General features: G+C 70.1%; 3 protein-coding genes across 3 annotated transcripts in view; all 3 read right to left on the bottom strand.

Moving 5' to 3' along the window:
* The window catches only part of KMT2D (lysine methyltransferase 2D), a 28025-nt gene extending 13510 nt beyond the window's left edge, over window positions 1-14515 (bottom strand). Inside the window, 35 exon segments of the mRNA XM_075075872.1 lie at window positions 116-264; window positions 348-521; window positions 797-2503; window positions 2655-2705; window positions 2785-2858; window positions 3146-3390; window positions 3511-3595; window positions 3935-4117; window positions 4266-4370; window positions 4800-4874; window positions 5253-5442; window positions 5575-5699; window positions 5870-5986; window positions 6078-6221; window positions 6306-6521; window positions 6612-6659; window positions 6751-6860; window positions 6973-7137; window positions 7213-7394; window positions 7638-7742; window positions 7850-7960; window positions 8360-8473; window positions 8711-9561; window positions 9646-9780; window positions 10029-10918; window positions 11055-11221; window positions 11306-11420; window positions 11515-11680; window positions 11806-11968; window positions 12064-12102; window positions 12104-12171; window positions 12268-12497; window positions 12586-12712; window positions 12816-12898; window positions 14275-14515. Coding sequence (XP_074931973.1) covers window positions 116-264; window positions 348-521; window positions 797-2503; window positions 2655-2705; window positions 2785-2858; window positions 3146-3390; window positions 3511-3595; window positions 3935-4117; window positions 4266-4370; window positions 4800-4874; window positions 5253-5442; window positions 5575-5699; window positions 5870-5986; window positions 6078-6221; window positions 6306-6521; window positions 6612-6659; window positions 6751-6860; window positions 6973-7137; window positions 7213-7394; window positions 7638-7742; window positions 7850-7960; window positions 8360-8473; window positions 8711-9561; window positions 9646-9780; window positions 10029-10918; window positions 11055-11221; window positions 11306-11420; window positions 11515-11680; window positions 11806-11968; window positions 12064-12102; window positions 12104-12171; window positions 12268-12497; window positions 12586-12712; window positions 12816-12898; window positions 14275-14333 — 7568 coding nt within the window. The 5' untranslated portion in view covers window positions 14334-14515.
* A 1483-nt stretch (window positions 14516-15998) lies between these two features.
* On the bottom strand, window positions 15999-18126 carry RHEBL1 (RHEB like 1). The gene is made up of 8 exons (XM_075075580.1): window positions 18023-18126; window positions 17516-17587; window positions 17221-17288; window positions 17037-17119; window positions 16860-16916; window positions 16741-16788; window positions 16557-16641; window positions 15999-16474 (listed from the first exon to the last, which is right to left on the bottom strand). Exons 1-8 carry the CDS (start codon window positions 18072-18074, stop codon window positions 16385-16387), a joined length of 555 nt encoding a protein of 184 aa, XP_074931681.1. The 5' UTR covers window positions 18075-18126; the 3' UTR covers window positions 15999-16384.
* Window positions 18127-18489: 363 nt separating this feature from the next.
* DHH (desert hedgehog signaling molecule) lies at window positions 18490-23071 on the bottom strand. The gene is made up of 3 exons (XM_075075579.1): window positions 22630-23071; window positions 20665-20926; window positions 18490-19988 (listed from the first exon to the last, which is right to left on the bottom strand). Exons 1-3 carry the CDS (start codon window positions 22939-22941, stop codon window positions 19321-19323), a joined length of 1242 nt encoding a protein of 413 aa, XP_074931680.1. The 5' UTR covers window positions 22942-23071; the 3' UTR covers window positions 18490-19320.
* Window positions 23072-23477: the final 406 nt, after the last annotated feature.

The following is a 23477-nucleotide window of genomic DNA, read 5'->3' on the forward strand; positions in this document are numbered from 1 at the left end:
AACCACAGCCACCCCCACAAGCAAGAGCTGGGGAGGGACACACCCCACCAGGGTGAAGCCCTGCTCGTTTCTAACCGGCTGCAGCGAGGCCGTCGCCCCACCGCTGGGCACTCACCTCCCGTTGATGTCCAGGGCGGACGGCGTGGCTGCCGGTGGCGGCCGGGAGAGCCGCTCGTCCGGCACAAACGCTGCCTGCACCATCACGGAGCCGGGCAGCTTCCCAGCACCGGCCGCGGAGGACAGTGTCCCAAGGAGACCCTTGTCCTGGAAGAGGAGGGAAAGCCACAGCGTCACCCCTCCATCCAGCCCCAGCCTCCCAGCAGAGCCGTTCCCCCGCGCTCTCCTACCTGTGCTGGCTGGTAGGGGGCCATGCCCCGGCTCAGCTCGAAGGTCTGGCTGCCGGCCTCGGGGGCCCAGCCCGCCGGCGAGGGGGTGGCAGCCGCCGCCGCACTCTCCTTCTCCTGCCGCAGGCTGTTGCGTTGGATCTGCTGCCGGATAAGCAGCTCGCGGAGCCGCTGCCGCTGGCAGGAATCGAGCGTCAGGACCAAGAGTAGGGACACAAGAGCAAAACCAGCTCGTTCCAGGACCCAGGGACAAACCAGGCACGGAGATCGCCTTGGCCATGCCAACCTATGCCGCCCAACCCTGGGAGCCTGTGCCCCTCCACGCCTCTGCGGAAGGAGCCACAAGCAGAGCCAGGCTCCTCGACCCCACCACCGACTGCAGAGATCCTGGTTCCTCCCTCGCATCCCCTCAAACCCAGACAGATGCAGCCCGACTGCCGGCGAGCCCTCACCTGCCGCTGTTTCTCCAGCTCCGACTGGCTCATGGTGCCGAGGGCCCCGTCCTGGCCGCCGGGCAGCTCTGCCAGGTCCCGGTTTGGGGGTGCCGAGAGCCCCGCGGTCACCTCCTCCCTCTTGTCGGCCGGCGGCCCCAGCGCGGCCCGGGGCAGGAAGGCGATGGAGGCGTCCTGCTGCTGCGGGGCGGCCGGGGGCTGCTGCGGCAGCACCGAGGGGGGCCGGAGGGGAGAGAGGCTGTAGGTGTCGGCAGCCGCGGTGCCCGGCGCCAGCGGGCTACCGGCTTGGAAACCAGGGGATGAGGTGTAGGCTGAACTCTGGGGCTTGCCGGGGACATAATGGCTGTTGATCCCGTGGGGCTGGTGAGACGGGGAACCCTTGAGCGGCTCCGAGACGGTCGGGGGGAAGGTGAAGCGCATGGGGGGCTGGCTGCCCGGGAAGACGCTGGCACCGGGGGAGCGGGCAAAGGGGGGTTGCTGCCCACCCGGCGCCTTGGCGTGGGGCTCACCCGCCGGGGTGCCCCCAAAGCCCCCGCTGGCCGCCGGGCTGTGCGAGAGCGGCACCGACTTGAACCCTGGCTCTGGCATCTGGGGCCGGGGGGGCTTGTGCAGGGGGGTGAAGGGGTCCCGGGACTGGGGCCGGGAGGGCGGCTGGGAGTAGGGATCCGGGGACTGGAAACGGGGGGTGACGGGGGACTGGCAGAAGGCTTCGTTGGAGAGTGGCCGTGGGGTGAGGGGAGACTGGGAGCTGGACTGGGACTGGGGGCTGGCGGGAATGCGGGAGAAGGGCTCCGAGGGCAGGGAGCGGGGCGGGAGGGGGCAGCAGGCCTCGGTGGGCTGCGGCCGGGGCGTCAGTGGGGGCTGCGAGTAGGGGTCCGGGTAGGGCGACTGGCGGTAGATATCAGGGTGGCTGGGGGGCGAGGGAGCCAGGGAATGGGGGTCAGGGGGCCGATGCCCCAGCCCCGGGCTCTGTGGCTCTACCTGAGAGACCCGTGGGGTCATGGGGGCTTTGAAGACGTCGGCCGCCTTCAACTCCACAGCGGAGAGATGAGGCCCACCCGGGGAGTCCCCATAGCCCATGGTGGGGACGTAGCTGGGTGAACAGACCCCCAGGCTCCCCCCTTCCTCCTTTTTCACCTCCAGGCCCTTCTTCTGCTCCCCAAAAGGCAGGGGAGAGAGCAGGGCCTCGGGGGGCCGGGCCCCAGGGCTCCCTGGCACTGAGAGGTTGTCCAAGGAGGGGCACCGGGGTTTCAGGAAAGGGTCAGGGGTGCCAGGCTGGTGCCTGGGGGTCCCGGGCGGCGTGGGGTGGAAGTCGGGGGGCTGGGAGCCGGGGACAGTGCGGGGACCGGTGAGGGGCTGGGGCTGGCCAGGGAAGGGCTGGAAGGCAGTGCCCGCCGTGGGGCTCTGGCCCAGGGGCGAGGGGAAGCGGGGCTCCAGCGTGTAGGCGGGTGCCGCGCCATAAGGATCGTGCGAAGGCACTTGGGCGGGGGACTGGGGCGGAAGCTTGAGGAAGAGCTCGCTTGGCGACTCTGGCCCCCCTCCGGCACCCGCTGGGGGCTTCAAGAAGCCCTCGCCAGCAGCAGGGGGGCTGCCAATGTAGACGGGCTGTGCCCCCGGCGGCACCGGGATCCGCAGATGCAGCGAGGGCCTCTCCGGCTTGCGCAGTCCCTCCCCTTTGGTCTGCTTGTTGATCTGGCTCTCGGCCTGCTGCAGAGAGAGCCCGGCCGTCAGGGCTGTGGGGACTCACGCCTGCCCTCCCAGCAGGCTGGGGAAGGGGCTAAGGGGGCAAGGGGTGGGCACACCACATCCCCCAGGGCTGGGCCAGGGCCGCCGGGCACCTCCCCGCTCCAGCACGTACCTTCTGCACCTTGTTGATGCGATGAGCCGCCCGGTTATCTTTGGCCTTTTGCTAACAAAAACACGAAGCCAGCTGACTCGCAGCCCCCGGCGCCCAGGCCCCCCCGCCCCAGCAACACCCCAGCACTCACCAAATAGGGGGCTTTGTCTGTGGCAGGGACCTTCCTCCAGAGCTTCATGATCTGTTTGCAACGGCTCGACCAGTCTGGGAGTCCAGTAGGAGCAGACAAAGAGAAGAAAATCCACGTTAGCCCATGCCTGACAAGCCCACCCAGGTCCTCAGTGGGTGACCATCCCCCTTCATGTGTGCAGCAGCTGACACCGAGACCCCCCACCATCGCTGCAAGGAGCACCTCAGTCTCACAGCCAAGCCCTGTACCAGAGCAGACAGGATCTCCCCTCTGAACAGGGACCGGGGTGTTACGCTGCACCCAGCTCCCCCCCGCTGCCCGCACCCCGAACAGGGCGGCCGCAGCCCCCCCAGAGCCCTACCTGGATAATCCTGCTTGAGGTTGGGGAAGTTCATGTTGGCGTAGAGGACGGGCGAGATGGTAGAGAGCTCACCCAGCTCCTCATCCTTCTCCCAGCGCTGCAGGCTGCGCTGGTTGTAGGACAGCCCGTCACCCTCGCCCTCTGTTGTGGGCGTTGTGGGTGTCGAGGGGGTGGTGGCGGCTGAGCTGCTGGCCCAGGGGCTCTCAGGCTCGCAGTGGTCTGGGCTGAAAAAGCCGCTCCGCTCCCTGCATGGGGGAGAAAGCGTCAGGAAGCAGCTGGGTGTGAGGGAGGAGGAGGTCCCCCAACACCCTGGGGTTCACCCGTTCCAAGGAGGGCAGCCCCAGCTCCCCTGCCTATCCACATACCTGTTATCGAGGAATGGGGACTGGCAGACACCCGAATACGACTCCAAGGAGACAGCTCCAGACAGAGAACCCAGGGAAACACTCCCTGCGAGTGAAGGGAGAGGGGTTGCAGGGAGGGCAGAGCTGGGGCTCAAGCCTGCACCCGCCCCAGGGGTGCCATAAGTCCTCAGACAATAGGAGATCCCCCCTGAAGGCCCCCAAAACACTTTCCACGTTCATCCCCTGAGTAACAGGGCAGACCCAGGAACCCAAGCTCTCCCGTACCACAGGCACCACTGCTGCTCACACAGCCCAGCCCCAAACGAGGACACAACACATTGGCTTTCCCAGGGCAGATGGTGAGGCCCTGCCCTTCCCCCCCACCCAGCAGGACCCCCGCCCAAATCACCACGTCTCATCTCAAGGCTGTGCCAGCCCCACGCACCCTGCCCCGGCAGCTGGAGATCTCCTTGGAGGAACGGCCGCTGTGCCCGGCTGGGGTCCTGCCCTGCGCCGCCAGCCTCCATCCCCGCGGCCACGCAGTTCAGGGGCTGCTCCCCACGCTCTGCCGAGCCCAGCACGTCCTTGAAGAGCTGCTGGACATCTTTGCTCTCCATCTTGGGCAGCTCTGCAGGGGGAAAAGGACGAGCTGAACCATCGCAGGCAGCACGTGGAGCAACTCTCACGCTGATGGAAAGTGGAGGAGAAACCCAGGGGTCCCAGCCCTGGGACCTCCCTTGCTTCAACCAATAAGAAGGGGTGCAGGGGGGCCTCACCTTCCGTGGGGATCTTGTCGAGGTCGGAGCTGAGCGCACCCTCGCCTGGGGTGGCTGGTTTCTCGGCGTCCCCGGGGTCCGGGGAATCCTTCGGCTCATCGGCCCCTGCCAGGAGGAATCAGTGGGTGCCCTCAGCACCCCGGGACCCCCCACCTCAGGGCTCGGGACGCCCCAAGCACGGGGCCCACAAGGGGCAGCCCCCAACGCCCTCAGCCCCTACAGGGGAACAGGAGTCCGCCAGTCCCCGGGGCCGTGCAGAGCGCCGCACCACGCGGCGGCGCTCTACGCGCAACTCTATGGTCATCAGCGCCCGCGAGTCACTCAGGGAAACCATAGAGTCCTCCCCGTACTTCCCGTCCTGCCTAGAGCGTACTCAATCATAGAGCAGTTCCGTCTCTATGGTTGCAGACGCTCTAGGCCGCCTATCAAAGGTTCCGCGGAGGACTCGGCTTTCGATCTCTCCCGCACAACCGGCGGCCCACCAGCACGGCAGGAGGACCGGCAGGGTGACCCTCAGGGTTCCCTGGGGCTCACCCAGGTCCTCGGCCTTCGCGTCGTCCTTCCCATCATCCTCGGGAGCGGCGGCACTGCCGTCCGTGCTGTCATCCCCTGTGGGGCACCAGGCCTCAGTGGGGCTGGGGGACACCAGTACCCCCCAACAGCCCTGGGGGTCCTCCTACACCCCTCGGTGTCAACAGCAACCCCTGACAGCCCTCAGCATCCTCCGATGACCTCCTGTGCCCAGAATAGCCCCCAACAGCCCTGGAATCACCCAACCGCCCTACTGTCCTCCAAAAGCCTGCAACAACCCCGGGAGTCCCACAAGAGCCCCGGGAGTCCTTCAACAACCCCCAGCAACTCCAGGAGTCCTTCAACAGCCCCCAGTATCCATGACATCCCCCAAAGCCCCCCACCAACCCCACGGGACCCCTCTCAGAGGCAGCAGTCAGGTTTTGGGTTCCCAGTCCAGCTCCTGGACACACTCACCTCGGGGGTGTGTGGGGGTCTCCCTCCTGTCGGCGGGGGCACCCTGCAGCGCCCCAGTTAGATTGGGGTCACCCTTCGGCCGCGGGGCACCCTGTCCCAGGGAGGGGCGGGCGGCCCCGTCCCCCACGCCGCCCGCCGCCAGCAGCGCCTTCCGGCTCAGGTCCATCAGCGCCTTCCCAAAAAACGCCTCCTGCCAAAGGGGGAGCTGCCATCAGTGCCACAGTGTCCGTCTGGGCGTCCATGGCATCCATCCAGGCAGCCACAGCATCCGTTCCCACCCCATCTACCCCAGGACCACCTCTGTCCACCCCGTCCATCCCACCTGCAGGTAGGGGGGGAACATGTCCTCCAACTTGCTCTTCTTCCTTCCCCGGCGCTTCTTCTTCTCGTCCCCCTCTGCCGAGCCCGGATCCAGGCCGCCCTCAACCAGAAGGTCCCCCGGAGCCCCTGCAACAGCCACGCTGTTAACACCTCCCCCAAAAAGAGTTTGGGCTATTCCCATGCCAGGGGAAAGGCTCAGGTCCAGCACCGTCCCAGCACCATGGGGCGCACCCCGCGGTCCCTCTCCATCCCCCGGGGATGGGGAAGGGAAGGGGACAGGTGCCACCGGGCCCTACCGTCCTCCGGGTGCCCCTCGGTGCTCAGCCCCTCGCGCCCCACTTCAGCCAGCACCGCCGAGACCTTCTTCAGGCGGGTGTGGGACTTGCGCTGCCGCACCATGAAGCCACCGATGCCTGGTGGGCAGAGGAAGAGGAGGTGGGGGGGGTCACAACATGGCTGGGGCAGTGATCCAGGGCTCGGGGGGTGACCCTGGGTGGCACTCACCAGGCCGGTACGGCTTGCGCTTCCTCTTCTTGCACTCCTCCGGGTCCTCCAGCCCCTTCCCCAAGTCCACATCAGCCCCAACGTCGCGGTCGGGGCTGGCTGGAGCCTCCAGCTTGATCTCACACTCCATGTGCTCGACACCCACTGCCAGGGGACACACACACGTTAGCGGGGTCCCCTGCACCCCCCTGCTGCAACCCCCCCAGCTCACCCACCAGGAAAACACACCTTCGGCTTTGAGCAGCTCGTCAGCATCCAGGTCACCGTCCTTCTTGTCATCGGGACCCAGAGGGTCGCCCCCCTCCAGCCCCCCCTCCCCATTCAGGGTGCCCAGCCGGCCCTTGCGCTGCCGCCGCTTGTGCAGAGGCGACAGGGAGAGGTTGCGCAGCACCGCCATCCCCGTCTCCGTCAGCCACACACCCTCGAAGCGGAAATACTGGGGCTCTGTGGGGACAAAAGCCAGTGTTGGGGACAAAAGCCAGTGTTGGGGACAGCCCTGGGAGCCCACGGCACCGATCCCGGCATCGCACGTACCTGGCTCCTTGGCCTTGACCGAGGCAGTATCTGGGGGAGGTGCGGGCACTGCAGAGGGAAAGGCAGACAGAGAGGTGAGTCCCCACGTCCCCCAAACATCCCCTGAACCCCACAGGCTCCCCCCACCCCATACACTCACCGGCCGGCTTGACCACGTAGGGCTGGCAGGCGCTGCAGTCGAAGCCTTCATCCGCAGCCTGCTCCACCTCCTCCTCCGTGAAGAGACTGTCGCACGCTGCATGCAGCCACCTGCGGGCAGCGGGGACCCGTCACGCACCCCGGTCACCTCTCGGGGAACCCAAGCGCAGTGAAGACCCCCACCCCGGGGGGGCGCAGGCCGCGGTGGCGGCGCGGTGCTCACCGATCACAGTGCCGGCACTGGATGAGCAGGTCGTCCTCCACGTACTTCTCGCGGCAGAAGGGGCAGACGACCAGGCTGGCACAGGGCGCACAGTGCGTGTAGTTGTTCTGCCACTCGCAGTGGAAGCCAGGAGAAGCCGCCCCGCACTGCACGCAGCACACGCACCTGGGGGAGGGCGCCGAGGGGTCAGCACCGGGCCCGAGCCCCCCGCCCCGGGCTTCCTTCACGCCCCCCACGCACCACTTGCACTTCCAGCCGCCCTTGGGCACGGTCTGCAGGGGGGGATCCAGGCAGTACGTGTGGTAGCTGATGTCGCAGTCGTCGCAGAGCAGGAGCCGGGAGGGGTCGGAGGCTTTGCCGCACACCTCGCAGACAATGCACTCCACGCAGCGCCAGCCCTTCAGCAGCATCACCTTCGTGATCTGGGGACGGGGAGAGCGGCTGTGTGAGCCGTGAATACAGCCACTGGGTTCCCCGGGCTCGGCGTGGCCGTGGGGGCACCCCAGGGCTCAGCACGGTGACGGGGGCACACGCCAGGGCTCGGCACGGCCACATGGACATCGTGCTCATGCCTCGAGGGACGTGGTCCAGCCATGCGGGTCCCCAAGGGGCACAGCATGGTCCCGCTTGCCCAGCGCAGGGACAGGGGACGTGGTCCCCCTCACCTTGCTGTTGACGCAGTAGGGGTGGTAGCACTGGGAGCACTGGGAGCAGGCGAGGAGGTGCCCCTCGGCCCCACGCCCGAAGCTGCCGCACACGACGCACATGTCCTGGGGGAGAGAGGCCGTGAGAGGAGCCGGGGTGGGTACAGGAGCTGGGGAAGACCAGGAGTCTGTCCTGCCCCATCCATCTGTCCGTCCCACAGCGCCCTGGTTACCTGCATGAGCACAAACTTGTCAGTGTTGGAGAAGAGGACGACCGTGTTCTGCATCGTGTCGTCATCGTCCTCATCCTCCTCCTTGCTGGGTGAGCTCTCCACGTCAGCGAGCTGGGGACAGAGAGGGGGACTCAGCACCAGGGACCCCCACTCCCCATGCAGTTTGGGGGAGGCATCAGCCACAATCTGGTGCCAAACTGGGGGACGCAGGAACATGTCGGGGGAGCAGATCCCCTGCCCACCTGCAAGGCAGCCCCTCCCCAGGGGGCAGCTCCATACCTGCCCTATACCTGTGGGGTGAAACCCAGACCCACAGCACAGCACCAGGCAGTCACCTCCCCCCCAAGACCCCTGCCCACCCCCACATGACCCCAAGGGCTCCCAAGCCTTTCTGAGGGACCGGGATGGTGGGGAAGGGAACGGGGAAGACGCTCAGCTCTCAGCACTGCCACCTAACAGCTTGGGGACCCTCCCCCACAGCCCCCCACCTCTGCCCCAGCCCAGCCTTACTGCTAGGGTGTCAACAGACGAGGTGGTCGACTTCAGGCGTGCACGGCCACGGCCACGGCCCCCGTGGGACCCACCTCGAGGGCGCCTCCGCCCGGGGAAGCTGCTGCTGCGACCCTAAGGCCAAGGGGAGAGGGCGGTTACAGCAACCCGGAGGGCCCAGCTGGACCCTGGCCACGCATCCCAGCCGGGACAGGGGCAGTGGAGGGGTACGGCCCCCATCCCACCCCCATTGCACGCTCGGCCCTCGCCTACTCGCTGCAGGGGCAGCCCGGGGAGGGGGGCGCGGCCCTGGTGGGGCAGCGAGGGTGGTGGTTCCCCCCGAGATTGGGGCTGGCAGGGTACCCCCAATACCTGTTTGACGCGGGAGCGCCCCGGCGAGCTGCGCCGCCGGCTCTTGTCCCCGTCTCCTTTGGCGGCCGGCTCAAAGAGCAGCGAGTCGTCGGTCTCGGCGCCCAGCGGCAGCGATCCGGCGTCCTCCTTCTGCAGGCTGGCGTCGGCCGAGGCCGGCCCCAGCTCAAGGGACAGCGAGCCCCCGCCCTCGGGGTCCGGGGAGCCCAGCAGCGGCTCTGAGCCAGGGAAGCTGCTGCTCGTGTCCCCCTGGCTCAGGTTGGAGATCTCGTTGAGGATGTCGGGCCGGGGGCGCAGGGCAGGGGGCTCGGGGGCCCCCTCATCTCCGCGCCCCAGCAGCTTCTCCCCGGCGGCGCACACCTCCATGGGGGTCTCAGGGCCCAGCTCCTCCGGCTCCAGGAGCAAGGGGGACCCCTTGGCTTCAGGGTCCCCCCCAGCCCGGCCTTCCTCCAGCGCATCCTCCTCACTCAGTGGCGGGGAGCTCCCACTGGTGCCCTCCCGTTCCAGCCTTGGCGCCTCTTCCTCCTCCTCTTCCTCCTCCTCAGTCAGGCCTGGGAAAGGCCCCAGCTCTGGTGCAGGGCTGGCAGGGGGGCCATCCCTGGGGGGGCTGGTTGGTGACTCCCCCTCAGCACCAGCTGTCTCCATCTCCTCATCCTCAGGGGGCTCGGCGAGGGCCAGGGTGCAGGCAGGAGAGCCCAGTGGGGGTGGTGGGGAGCCAGGGGGCTCGGTGTCCATGGCTGTGCCGGGGCTGCCGGGGGGATCGGGCAGGGCTGGGGTGGGTGGTTCAGGCACCTCATCCTCCTTGGTGTTCGGCGAAGGGTCTGGGGGGCAGGCGGGCGAGACGGCACAGAGATCTGGGCAGGGGGTGGAGAGAACAGTGAGACTGCAGCCCCCAGCAAAAACACCCCCACCTGACCCCGGTGCACCCCCAGACCCACCTGGGGGAGCTGGGGGTGGGGGTGCCATCTCAGGGGGCAGCAAGGGCTCTGGCTCCAGCTCCATCTCCTCTTCGGGGGGCACCTCTGGGGCCAGGGCTGGCGCTTCCTCTGCCACAGCCACCTCAGGGAGGAGACCTGCAGGATGGGCAGTGGGTGAGGGGGGGCACGGGGGCCCCTTCACCCCCATGCCACCCAGCGTGGGGCTGAGAGGCAACAAGCATCGCCTGAGACCCCCCCCAGCTCCTCATATACCCCCAAAACGGGGCATCGAAGCATGAAATCAGGGTCAACAGATTGAGGGTCACACAAGAGCAGTGCTGGGAGAACACCCAGGCGTGGGACCCCTGCACCCATGGGAGGGGAAAGGGGACACCCCCATTTACCTGGTGGCATGGGTTCCTCCTCGGGTAGCGGCTCGCTGGGGGGGAGCGGCTCTTCAGGGGGCAGCTCGTCAGGGGGTGGCTCTTTGGGGGGCAGATCTTCTGGGGGAGGCTCTTTGGGGGGCAGATCTCCTGGGGGTGGCTCTTCGGGGGGCAGATCTTCTGGGGGTGGCTCTTCGGGGGGCAGATCTTCTGGGGGTGGCTCTTCGGGGGGTGATTTGTGATGGGGCAGCTCATCAGGGGGCAACTTTTCGAGCAGTGGTTTGTTGGGGGGCAGCTCCTCAAGGGGAGGTATATCATGGGGCAGCTCATCAAGGGGTGGCTCATTGCGGGGCAACTCATCAAGGGATGGTTCACTGGGGGGCAGCCCCTCGACGGGGGATCTGTCAAGGGGCAGTTCGCCAAGGGGGGGTCTCTCAAGGGGCAGCTCGTCAGGGGGTGGCTCATCAGGTGGCAGCATGAGAGGAGGGGGCTCCTCAGGAGGCTGCACAAGAACAGGGGGCTCGTCTGGGGGCTGCACGAGAACAGGGGGCTCCTCAGGGGGCTGCACGAGAACGGGGGGCTCTTCGGGGAGCTGCACAAGAACGGGGGGCTCTTCAGGGGGCTGCACGAGAACGGGGGGCTCCTCGGGGGGCTGCACGAGAACGGGGGGCTCCTCGGGGGGCTGCACGAGAACGGGGGGCAACTCATTGAGAGGTGACTTGTTGAGGGGCAGCTCATCAGGGGGCACCTCACTGGGCGGCACCTCCACAGGGGTCGGCTTGTCGGGAGGAGACCCGCCATCGCCTGGGGGTGCCTCCTCAGAGTCCCCCCCCAGCTGTGGCTTCTCGTTGCACCCCACAGGCTCCAGCTCAGGCACGTCCGGTGGCTCGCTGCGGTCAGGGGATGCCAACCTGGATGGGGGGACCAGGTGAGGGGCGCAGGGCTCAGGCCACCCCCTCCCTGGGGCCACAGGACCCATCCTCCCACCTGTAAAGGGGGCACCCAGAGCAACACCCCCCCCCATCCAGTCCCCCCATCCCCACTCACATCTGGGCAGGGGGGTCCGGCTGGGGCGTGTGTGCCGGTGCCCCGCTGGCATCTTCCGTGGCGCGGCGCCGCTGGCAGCCCTCGCACACCGAGTAGCTCCGGTACCACTGGCAGCCGGGGTCGAGCCCTGCCGGGCGCCGGCCACAGTCCGAGCAGACCCGGCAGCTCTGGAGGGGAGGCGGAGGCACATCAGGGGTGGGCGGGGGGGCAGACCAGGCACCCCGTACCCCCTTGGCGAGAGCAGGACGCACCTTGCACTTCCAGGAGTCGGTGGGGAGGCCCTCGATGGCCGGCTCCATGCAGAAAGTGTGGTAGCCCTTGTCGCAAGCCTCGCAGACCAGCATCATGGAGTCCTCGCCAGGCTGCCTGCGGGGTGCAAGTTTGGGGGGGGCGTGAGAGCTGCGTCCCCCTCCTGTGCACCCCTCGTTGTTTCCGCCCCGCCATGGGGACACGGGCTCACCTGCAGGTTTGGCACACTTTGCACTCGGGGCACTGCCAGCCCGAGCGCTTGCGGGGCGTCAGGGCGATGTCCAGGCAGGCCCCGTGGTAGTGCTGCCCACAGCTCGTGCAGAAAGCCAGGTCCCGCAGGTCGCCCGGCCCGTCGCACACCGAGCACCGGGCGTCCTCTGGATGGGGGGAGAGAAGTGGGCTATCAAGACCGCCCCCTCCCCAGGCTCTGCCCCCCTGGGACCCCCCTCCGGGGCAGGAGAGGACCCAGCACCCAGGGCTGGCAGCCCCAGCCTGCACGCACCCATCTGCATGGCCTCGGCCACGTGCTGGGGACAGAAGAGCCGGAGGGTCTTCATGGACTGGAAGCAGCCGCTGGCAGCGGCACAGGGGAAGTGGTAGAGGCGGGGGCAGCCGGCCGCGCGGCACGGGATGGTGGCCCCCATCCGCCGACAGTGTTCACATTTCTGAAAGCAGATGAGCCCGGCGGGGTCAGAGTGACAGTGGACGGGGCCGGGACCGAGCCCCCCGCCACCCCCCGCCCTCCCTGGGACCCACTCACCTGTGAGATCCCTGAGAAAACAGCTCTGTCCACGCCGGCCGGCCCCCGCCGCCTCCTGCCCCACACCAGCGGACCAGGCTGCGCACCAGCGGTGGACCCAGCAGTGCCCTGTGGGGAGGGGGCGTCAGGGACGGGGACGTTCCCAGGCCGGGTAGGAGGCCTGGGGTGGTGGGACAGGGATCCCAGGGCTGCGACTGCACTCACCCGTCGGCTCAAAGAGCTGCACCGGAGTCACCCGCTCGGAGAATCCAATCTGTGCCAGGTCATCACCCACCGGCTCCAGCTCCGGGGGGGGCTGGCCAGGACCCTCGGGGGGCTCATGCCCCGCCAGCCGCTCAGGCCAGTCGGGCGCTGGCTCGAAGCGCTGCAGCTCCCGCTGCCCGTGCGGGCTCCAGTCCCCACAGTTACAGAGGGCGCAGCGGCGGGCCAGTGTGCTGGGGCAGGGGGACAGGGGGTGTCAGGGACACTCAGGACCCCCCCCAACCAGCTCCACGCCACCCCCCCAAACCCCTCCCCCCTCACCTGCCGCCCTGGGGAGGTCCCTTCGTGTCCATGCTCTCCAGCTCCGGCCCCGCGGAGGCTCCTTCAGGGGGTTTCAGGGGGTCCCCCTCCGCGCTGCCCATCTCCTCCGAGGCCACAGCCCCATCGGCTGCCAGGAGAGCAGCCGTCACCATGGGGGGCAATGTGAGCACCCAACCCCGGGGGGGGACAACAGCGCCAGCCCCCCCCCCAGCACCCTGCCCCACACTCACCGGGTGCGTCCGCGTCCCTCTCCTCGCTGGGCGGCTTCTGTTCGTCCATCCTGCCTCCGGCGTCCCTCGGGGGAGGCCCGCAGCTGCGAGGGGGCAAGATCCATCAGCATATAGATGAAGGGGCCCTTCTCCAGCCCCCCCCCCCCCGCAACCCCCCCACCCAAGGGACAGGGCAGCCCCCTCCGGCCACTCCCCGAGATCAGTTTGTGGGGTCTCAGCCTGGCAGAAGTGTCCCTTCCCACATGTGCCACGAGCGGGTGGGAGGTCCTGGTTCCCTGGGGTCCACAAGACCCCGGGTAGGGACAGATACTCCCCACTCCCCCACCATCACCCGCTGGACCCCTAGGTTGCCCCCCAAAGCAGGGTTAGGACGGTACAGCAACACCCCTGGGCAGCCCACTCCCCACCAGCAAGGCCACACACGGGCTGGGGGCGAGGGACCAGGTGGCCCAGGACCCCGGAGGAGCCACCCAGACCTTTCCAGCAGCAGCAGCACCAGCTCCACAGGGGCGAAGCCCCCACAAGGCCCACAGCAAAGCCAGGACCCCCCAGTGACACACACCGGGGGGCCAGGCGGGATTCGGGGTGCAGCAATAAAGCGGGGTGCCAGGGAGCCCCCCTTTGGCACCCAGACGCTGCCTCAGTTTCCCCAAAGCCAGCACCGACACCCCGCGGCACGGGAGGTGGGAGGGGGGAGAATGAGTGTGGTGGGGGGTTCACCCACAAACACCACGACCAACGTTGGGGTGGGGGGCATGCCCCCACCTTCCTCCCTCCAATCTGTATTTCACATGCACCCCAAAAACCCGGGGGGGCCCAGGCAGCAGTGGCAGGGGGTGTGCAAAGGAGACCCCAAACCCGACCGCAAGCCTCGCGCGGGAGAAACGCCCGCCCCGCCCCTCCAGCTCCACGCACCGACGCCCCACCACCCCCACGCACGGGGCACCGGGGGGGGGGGCAGCCCCCGGCACCCCAAAACCCCGACAGACCCCCGAGACAGCGCGGGGGTGGGGTCAGAGAGAGCCCCCGGCCGGGCACGTCTGTGTCCCGGCCCGGGAGCGGGGGAGGTGGGGAGGTGGGGAGGTAGGGGGGTGGGGGCCGCCCCCCACCCCAACAAACCCTCTCCGGTTCCCCGGTAATCGAGGGGGATTCAGGGCCGCCCCGGGACGGCTGCGCGCCCCCCCCGGAAGGGCCCCGACGCGCACCGGAGACGCGGCGGGGGGGTCGGCGGAGGGGCCCGGCCCGCGCCCCCGGGGCTCCGGGGGGGTGGGGGGAGCCGAAGAACCGCGCGAGGACGCGCCCCCCCCTTCCCCGGTACCCCCGGGCCGCGCTCTCCGCCCCCTCCCCGGAGCAACCGGACCCTCCGTGGGGGCCGAGCCAGCCAGGGCCCATGCCCCGGCCCGCCGCGGCCTACCCGGGCACCGGCACCGGGGCCCCGGGGCGCCGGGCCCGGCCGTACCTGCGCTCAGGCGGCGGCGCGGCGGCCCGGGCCCCGCCGGCTCCCCCGGCAGCGGGCATCGCCGGTACCGGCGGCGGACACAAAGGGAGCCGGGGAGGGGGGTTGGGGAGGGGGGGGGGGGCCGCGCTCCGGGCCCGGCCGCCGGGGAGGCCTGGCCGGGAGAAGGCGGCGGCGGCGGCGCGGCCCGGCGCGGCGGAGGCGCCGCGGCCCGGGGAAACGAACGCGGGGCCTTCTCCCTTCCGGGGCCGCTGGGCCCGGGCCCGAACGCGCGGGAGCCCCGGCGGGGCCACCCCCCGCCCGGCTCTTACCCCCGCGGCCGCCCTACGCCGACGGGCCTCGGGGCGCGGGGCGGACGGTGCTCCCCGGCGCGGCCATTTCCAGAGGAAAGTAGGTCCCGCCGCCCGCCCCCGCCCCGCCCCGCCCGCCCGCCCGCCCGCCCCGCCGGGGCCGCCGCGCTGCGCCCTGGGGGCCGCGGCCGGGGGGCGCCGCGCCCGCACTACTTGGCGGCGGGGGCTCGGGCGGAGGGAGACGGTGCGCGGCGGGCGCTACGGCCGGCGGGGGGTGTGACGGCGCGGGCCGTAGCGCACGCTGCCGGGAGGGATCCCTCCGCGACGCTTAACCCCGCCGGCGCCGGGGCGGGCGGCGCGCACGTGGGCACGGCGGGGCGGCACCGGGCAACGGCGGTAGCTCCGCCCCCCCGACCCCACCCCTCCCGGGGACCCGAGCGGCCCCGCCGCGGACGCGGGGGACCGTGGGGAGGGCTCCGCGCCCGGTCCCGGTGTCCCCGGGGCAGCCGCTGTGCCCGGACCCGGCTCCCGCGCTGTGCCCCGAACGCGCGGGACACGCGCCCTACGGCACCCGCTGCTGAGCCACGGCCCTGTGCCCCCGCGTGGGGCAACGCCGGCTGCCCGTGGCGCCTCCCCGTACCGGGCAGCCATGGGAACCTCCACGCACGCCCCCCATCCCACTCGCGCCCGCCCCGCAGCCCTCAGCCCCACGGACCCCCAGCCAGCGGGGGCAGCCGTGCGCCGAGCGGGGTCGGAGCAGGGCGGTGGCTCCGGGCCCCCCGCCCCCCCCACCTCGCTCCGGTGGGGCGGGGGAAGGGTCCCCGACCCCCTCTCGGGACAGGACAGCACCGGGGCGACCATGGGCAAGTACGAGCAGGGCAAAGTACCGCCCCCCCCCCCCCCGCAGCCCGAACCCCCACAGCCAGAGGACAGAGGTCGGGGGTGGGGGGGATAGCCACGCACTATCCCCGGGCTGCAACATCCCGGCCCCGGCACTCCCTCCCTGCTCCATCCCACCACTGACTGGGGGGGCACTAACAGCCCCCCCGCACCCCAGCACCCCACTTCCCTCCTAGCAGCTCCCTGCTCCTTGCTAACAGCATAATTGGGTAATTAGCAGTAATTAGCCTGGCTGGGTGGAGATAAGCCACATGGGGAACCGCAGCAAGGCCGCACACCCTGGCACTGCAGATCCCCCCATGCACATGCTCACCCAGCTCAGGCTGTGGCTTTTTGGGGGGACAGGGCTGCAGAACCCCCCCAGGGTACCAGTGACACCCTCAGGGTGCCCAGCCCCATGGCGGGGCTCAGCCCCACAGTGCATTCAGCGTGGAGGACAGCCCAATACTGGGGTGTTGGGGGATCCCCCCATGCTGCCTCACCTCTCTCCCCACCCCCGGGGCAGGAGCAGCCCCCCCAGCCTGGGATCCAAGGGGGTTCACAGACAAAACAACGTTTAATTGTTCCAGTCCCGCGGCCCTGACTCCCACGAGCGGTGGCTGCCAGCGCGGCACAGCCAGACCGCGGCCCCCCTGTCCGGAACAACACCCGCATTCAGCCCCGGCTCCCCACAGCCGGAGGGGGAACAGCCCCTTGTGCAAGTGGGGGGACAGCAGCTATGAGAAGGGGGTGCTCCCCGGCTGGGACGGGACCCCCACCCCGCTCCCAGCCCCTCATGAGCCCCACAGACTGTGCAAAGTGAGGGGTCCCGTACGACAGTGGGACCATGTGGCCCCAGACCCACCCCCAAAGCCACCACCGTGGTCTGGGGGAAGGTCCCATGCGAGGTCTGCCCCATCCCGGGGGTCTGCCCCAGGCAGGGCTCACATCAGGCAGCAGCCAGTCGATCTGCCGTAGGAGTTGTCTACCCGGTCGATCTTCTCGATGATCTTTGTGAAGATCCCCTGGGTCACCTGGGGACAAGGAGATGTCAGCCCCAGCACCCCAGGGACCCTGATCCCATTCCCGGGTGGGGTACGTCACCCTGCCCCACACCTGGCTCTCCTTGGCCGAGGACTCAAGGAAGATGGCCCCCCACGACTCCGCCAGCTTCTTCCCTTCATCTGTCTTCACCTCCCGGCTGGAGACACAGCAAAGACGGGCAGGGTGGGCCACCACATCCCCCGGGAGGGGGGAGACACACAACAGGAGGGGACAGGACCCCTAGACCCCTCCTTACCTCTGCAGGGACAGGTCTGCCTTGTTCCCCACCAGCACCACGGGCATGCTGTGGGCATGGGGAGGGTGAGGGCCCGGCCCCCGCCGGGCACCCCCCTCCCTGGGAGGGACAGCACCTACCGCGTCTTCCCCCGGCTCTCATACAGCTTGTTGTGAAGGGTCTTTACCACCTGGAAGCTGTGGGGAGAAGGGGAGCTCTGGGCACTGCCCCCACCAGGGTCCCCCCCTCCAGGGGGGGCAATCCCAGCCCTAGGGGCATGGGGACAGCCCAGCAGGGAGGGCAGCCGGGTCCCTCACCTCCGCAGGGACGTCACCGAGTACACCAGGACGTAGCCGTGGATGCCAATGACGAAGGAGTGGGGTAGGATGGTGTACTCGTCCTGGGGGAGGGCAGGGACGGTGCCAGGGGTGGCTCAGGGGACAGCAGCCCCTCACCCACCCGCGGGTCCCCCCTGCCCCAGGACCTGCCCCCCAGCGTTACCTGACCGGCTGTATCCACCAGCTGGAGTTGGAACTCATCCTTCCCCACCACCACCATCTTGTTGTAGGCTGTGGAGGTGGCACCAGCTTAATGGGGCTGCCTGGGACCCCTGTGCACCCCGCCCAGGGATCACCCCCACTCCATCCCACTCTGGGGGTACCTCAGCCCCTGGCACAAGGCTTTGGGGCACAGCCCAGAAGTTGGGACACGTCTCTTCTCAGCACCCATGGCCCCATGGAAGCAGCAGGAAGGGGGACCCCGCATAGGCAGCCCCCACACACACCCCCAAACTTACTGCTTTCCACCGTGGGCTCGTAGCACTCCATGAACGTCCCCTCCACGAACTGGTGGGCCAAGGAGGTTTTGCCTGGGGTGGGGGAAGTGCAGGGCTGGGGGCCGGGGTCGCAGCATCACCCCAGGGCAGGGAAAGGAGCCCGACCGAGGGAAGGGAAGCCTCTCGCTACCCTCGCGCTCGCCACCCCCTCCTGGGGAGTTCCAGGGGACACGGCCCCAGGGTGACGGGGACCCCCGGGGTGGGTGTCCAAGCTGAGCGCTGCCCCACAGCCCCCACCTGAGGTGGTGACCCGCTGCGCTCTGAGCCCATGGCGGCGGGAGGCACCCACGAGGGCCCCGCCACAACCCGCCCAGTGCACCCCGGGCAGTGCCCCGTGGGGCAGCTCCGCTCCCTCCCACGCACCACCCGGGCAGGGACACTCCCCCCGCACCCAGAATGGCCTGGGGCAGAGGGCAGAGCCCCCTCCCACGCCGCCCCCCCACCCCCGAGCTCCCCGCCCGCACTGACCCACGGCGCGGTACCCGAGGATGAGCACTTTGCGGTGGCGCACCAGCGGCATGGCCCACGCCGCGGGGGGGGGGGGGGGGGGGGCGGGCGGGCGCGGCACACAGCGCTATAAACCGCCCGCCGCGGCGGGAGGGGGGGGCGGTGCCGCCGCCACTACACCGGGGGTCCCACGTGACCACAACACAGACCTCCTGCCCGCTCCCATTGGCCACGCAGCGGAGGAGGGGGCGGGGCGGGGCGACGGCGCATGCGCACTGGCCGCCGGGGCTCCATTCATGAAAACGGAGGGAACGGTCGGAGCCACGTGGTGGCCGCACACCTGAGCGGGCGGGGAGGGGTTCCTCCTCCATCCCTCCCCCCGCCCCCGCCCGGGGACCCCCGCATCCACCTCCTGCCTCCCGACATCCCCCCCCAGCCCCAGGGACCCCAAGTTCTCCCCGGCCCCCCACTTCCAGCTAGGGCTCCACCAGGGCCATAGAGTCTCTTTATTTATCCAAAACAATTAAATAGTAGTACTTCCTTCTTTTTTTTTTTTTTTAACAGAAGTGGTTAAAAGCAGGCTGGTCCCCTGCCCGCGTGGGGCGGGCCCCGCTGCCAGGGCGGGTGTGTGGGGGGGACATTTATATTACCATTTATAAATAGAAAAATAAAACTCTCAAGCAGGGCGGGTTAGCGGTTAGCGTGGTTAGAGCCGGGCCCGGCGCAGGGTGCCCGTGCCTGCAGCAGACACCCCATCCAGCCGCCCTGCAGCACTGAGCTGCACGGGGGCGGGGACACCATGGGTGACAGAGGGACAGCCCCAGAGCTGGGGGACGGGCGGGAACTGCTGCCAGATGCTCGGTGTTGGGCTGATTTGGCATCCCCCCCCTTGGGCTGGATTTGGCCCTGGGGCAGGGGCCGGTGGTGCCCAGCCTTGGCTCGACAGGCAGCAACCCCGGCCCCAGCCGCAGCGGTTAATAAAGCAATAAATACAGGGGAAGTGTGCGGGGGTCCAGAGCGTGGGGACTGGCCAGGCACCCAGCAGTGCTGTAGTGGGGGCTCTGGGGCATGGGAGGGGGCTGAGCCCAGGTCCATGGGCAACCCACAACACCCCACCCAGGGACCCCATCGCCACCACCCCACACACCCCAGGCAGCACAGAGCTGAGAGGCACCCCAACTTCCCCATGGGGCTGGGGGTGCCCCTCTCCCTCCTCCCCAGCACCTGGCAGTCCAAGGGGGGCCCAGGGCCAGAGGCCCCCACTTCCAGTGTGTGTGGCATGGTGTGCAGTGCAGCGACTCGGGAGGCTGGGGGGACCCCTACGCCTGCAGGACCTCATGGCCCAGCACTCCCCCAGCCAGCCGGTAGAGCAGGCGGGAGTACCAGTGCATGCCCGTCTCCGGCACCGTCCCATTGTCCACCTCGGCGCGGGTGGGCAGCAGCGAGAGGAGCCCGTGGAAGAGGCGGAGGGGGGCAAAGGCGCGGTGGGCCCAGCGGTGACTCTCCAGGACAGCATAGCAGGATGCCAGCACCCCGTTGACCAGCAGGGTCCCATGGGAGGTGAGGGGGGCGAAGACCCCCACGCCATCCTCCCGTGAGACCCGCAGCACCCGCACGGGGTGCAGCCCCTGCCCGCCAGCCCCATGGGCCAGCACCGCGTCGCCCGGCCGCACACGGCGGGCAAAGACGGGCAAGAAGGCAGCCGTGCCGTTGGCTGCTCCGCGGGCTGCAAAGACCAGGTGGGACGGGGTGAGGAGCAGCCGGCGCGCTGGGCTGGCTGTCTCGATGGCCACGAAGGAGGCGCGTTGGCCCAGGTCACGGTCAAGGAAGAGCAACACCTCAGTGGGCACCAGGCGCCCACCCGGCTCCGCACCCAGCACCCAGTCGCCCCGGCGCAGGTCAGCCAGGCCCCGGCGTTCGCCGCTCCGCAGGGTCACAGTGGCATGGCCAGGGAAGCAGCCACCGGTGCGGATAGCCAGCGAGTTATCTGGGTGGATGGAGGAAGCCGTGGGTCCCCCATCCCTGCCAGACACCTCCACCGGTCACCACCTCCAGAGGGGAAACAGCCCCAAGAGGAGCTGCCCCCCCACTGGGGCCCCTAAACCACCCCTGGAACAAAGCGGGTATTTTCCAAAGGCCCCCCCCGGTTCCTGCGCACGGTTCCCGGGGAAGCCGGGCACTGCAGGGCCCCTTTGTCCACACGGCACTGACGCCCTTTGTTCGGAGCTGGGGACGGTGACATTTACAGCCACTTTCACTTTCTGTCGATTGTCACTTCTGGGCCGGACAGGGGCTGTTGGCCGGAGCAGCCGCGGGGCTGGGCGCTGCAGCCTGGGCTGCGGCTGTCTGGTCTGGCTTAACAACCCTCAGCAGGCCCCGTGCCGGGAGCTGAACCACAAGGCTGGCTCCGGCCAGGCAAAATTATTTTGGGGGAAGTATGTTTTTTGCCAATCTGGTGGCCAGAAAGGCTGGGGGGAGCTGGGCTGGGGCCAGACACGGGCTGAACCCACTGGGGCTGGACACTGGCCAGAGCAGGGCTGCATCCATCTCATGGGGACCTGGGATGCCAAGGAGGAGCAGAGGGGGGTGTGGGGGTCACAGGCTGGGATGCTTATGGGGACAGCAGCCCCCTGCCCCGGCAGCAGCCCCCCGCCGTGGGGTACCTGCTTTGACGGAGACGTGGACATGTGCCTTGGACTCATAGTAGACCCAGTCGAAACCAGCCTCCACAGCCAGGCGCGCCAGCATGCCGTACTTGTGGCGGTCACGGTCAGAGGTGGTGATGTCCAGCGCCCGGCCCTCGTAGTGCAGCGAGTCGGGGAGGTGGTGCCCGTCCTCGTCCCAGCCCTCCGTCACCCGCAGCTTCACCCCCGGCCACATGTTCATCACCGCGATGGCCAGTGAGTTCACCCGCTCCTTGCAGCGCTGGGTGGGGGGGAACACGAGCACTGGCATCACCCCCAGCTCTGCTGCAGCACCCGGTCCCCTCCCCAGGGGGTTTTGCATGCAGACAGATGGACAGACACTGGGCCTGCACAGGGCTTGGAGGGAGCCCAAAGGGGTTGCTGGATGGGGGCAGATGGGGTGCCCCCCCGGACAAAAAGAGGGAAACAGCCAAGCTATCTCCTCAGCTGAGCACAGGTTGAACGTTAACATGCCCCGGGGCCCTGTGGCGGAGCCGCTCCCCAGCACGGGCAGCCGGGCAGAACGGGCAGGAGACCGGGACGGGGACCGGGACAGTGTCACCTTCCCCGCAGCCACGGCCGTGACTGATTAACCTGGCGGGGGGGCTGTGTGGCAGGGCCGGGGGTGCAGCTGACCCTGAACCAGACCCGAGTCCCAGAGTGGCACCGTGGGGGGCTCCACGCCGGCTGGGCAGGGTAGGGAGAGGTGGCTGGGGGGGGCACGGGGGATCCGGAGGGGTCCGGGGCTCTGGTACCCAGAGCCGAGGGCGATGGTAGGGGGGTCCGGGGCTCCGGGGTCCCAGCCCCCCCTCAGCAGCGGCAGCACCAACGTCGGGCCCCCCTCCCGGGTCCCACTCAGTGGCCAGTGAGGTCGTGGTGTCCCTCCGCACCCCGGTGCCCCCCGTTGCCCAGTGCAACAAAGCCGTTCCCGGGAGAGCGGGGCCGCGGGGGCGGGAGTGCGGGGCGCGGGCCCGGGGCGGCCCGGACGGGGGGGGCGGCAGCGGCGGGGGGGCAGGAATGCGCCCGGCCCGGCCCGGCCCGGCCCGGCGACAATAGGCGCCTTCCAGCCCGGCGCTGACCTCAGGCCCCGGGAATGCCGGCACGGCCACAAAGGGCCCTTTCAGCCGCCCGCACCCCGGGCCGGCTCCGAGCCCGCGGCCCCGCCGGGCCCCGCCGCCCCGGCCCCGCCACCCCCGCCGTCCCGGCCCACGGGAGCCGCCGGCGCCGCCTGGACCACTCGCAGCATCCCCCGTCGCCATGGCTACCGCGGAGCCGCCCCTCGCCATGGCAACCGGGAGCATCCCGGCGGGGCGCGCCGCTTCCCGGGCTCCCGCCGCCCCGGATCCCCCCCGGGGAGACGGGTACCGGAGCCGCCCCCTCCCCGTTGACCCGCCCCGTCGGCACCGCCCCGGGGCCGGGGTCCTGGGGGAGCAGAGCCGCCGGTACCGTCGACCGCCCCCACCCCGTTAATCCTCGACGGCGGGTCCTTACTGCCTGGCGCGGTGCAACTGCCCTGTCCCGGGGCTCCGGTGCTGCCGTGCCGCCGCCAAGAGCCGGGGAACGGCGACGGGGACCGGGGCGAGGCACGGTGCGCCCCGGGACGGCCCGTGAGCACCGGGAGGGTCCGTGCGCCCCGGAGGGGGGTCCGTGCACCCCGGGGTGAGGTCCGTGCGCCCCAGGAGGGTCCGTGAGCACCGGAACGGGCCCCTGTGCCCCGGGGGGCGGGGATCCGTGCGCCCAGGGAGGATTCGTGCGCCCCGAGGGGAGGGTCCGTGAGCACCGGGGGGGTCCGTGAGCACCGGGAGGGGTCCATACATCCCGGGACAGTCCGTGCTCCCCGGGAAGGGCCGGCGCCCCCCAGGAAGGGCCGGTGCGCGCCCCCCCGCCCCCCGCCCCCCGCCGCCCCCGGGAGCGAGGCCGGGCCGGGCCGGGCGCAGCCCCCACCTCGGTCATGAGCCGGTCCGCCCCCGTGTTCTCCTCGTCCTTGAAGATGATGTCGGGGTTGTAGTTGGGCACCAGGTCCCTGAAGCGCTCCGAGCCCCGCAGCACTTTGCCCTCCGCCTTCCCGCTCGCCCCCAGCGTCTGCTCGGGCACGTTGGGCACGAACTGCTTGTAGAGCAGCGGCGAGAGCTGCCGCCGCCCCAGCCGCCGCCGCCCCACCGGGCCCCGGCCCGGGCCGCAGCCCAGCACCGGCGCGGCCAGCAGGCAGGCGGCGAGGCCGAGCAGGCCGAGGGCGAGCGGGCTCCGCCGGGGCATCCCGGCCGCCGGGCCCCGCTGCCTCCGCTCAGTCGCCGGGGGCACGGGCAGCCGGGGCGGGCATGGTCCCGGTGCGACGGCCCCGGGGCTTTTAGAGGGTCGAGGTGCCAGGGGCGGGTCGGCGCCGTTTCCTTCTCACACCCACGGCCCCGTCGCCGCTGCGGGATCCGCGGCCGCCCGGGACGACTGACACCCCCCACCCACCCACCCCCCCGCCGGTGCCGCCACCCACTCGGAGCGCGGCGCCCGGGCACCGGGACGGCCCCCCCGCCGCCGGCTCCGCGCCCACGGGCTCGGCACCCCCTCGCCTGGCGCTGCACCCCGGCGCCGGGAACCCCTAACCCAGCCCGAGCCTGGGGAAAACCCTCCTACTGCTGCGTCCCGGCACCGGGCACCGGCCCTTCGCTCCGGGCACTGCCCCGGGACTCGGACCGGACACCCGGCTCCTGGCGCTGCCCCGGCACCTGCCCGGGACCTGACCCCGCGCCCCGATCCCGCCCCCCCTCCCCGTCTGCACCCTGCGCTCCGGTACCGGA

Source organism: Phalacrocorax aristotelis, chromosome 26 (genome assembly GCF_949628215.1).
Source record: "Phalacrocorax aristotelis chromosome 26, bGulAri2.1, whole genome shotgun sequence".
In the NCBI taxonomy this organism is placed as follows: Eukaryota; Metazoa; Chordata; class Aves; order Suliformes; family Phalacrocoracidae; genus Phalacrocorax; species Phalacrocorax aristotelis.

Coding starts and splice junctions, on each gene's coding strand:
- RHEBL1 (XM_075075580.1), bottom strand. CDS start 18,074: ATGCCGCTGGTGCGCCACCGCAAAGTGCTCATCCTCGGGTACCGCGCC. Junction 17,120..17,220: donor TGGTGGATACAGCCGGTCAG/GTAACGCTGGGG, acceptor GCCCTCCCCCAG/GACGAGTACACCATCCTACC. Junction 16,475..16,556: donor CCTCGGCCAAGGAGAGCCAG/GTGTGGGGCAGG, acceptor CCTTGTCCCCAG/GTGACCCAGGGGATCTTCAC.
- DHH (XM_075075579.1), bottom strand. CDS start 22,941: ATGCCCCGGCGGAGCCCGCTCGCCCTCGGCCTGCTCGGCCTCGCCGCC. Junction 20,927..22,629: donor CGGACCGGCTCATGACCGAG/GTGGGGGCTGCG, acceptor CCCCCCACCCAG/CGCTGCAAGGAGCGGGTGAA. Junction 19,989..20,664: donor CCACGTCTCCGTCAAAGCAG/GTACCCCACGGC, acceptor CCATCCACCCAG/ATAACTCGCTGGCTATCCGC.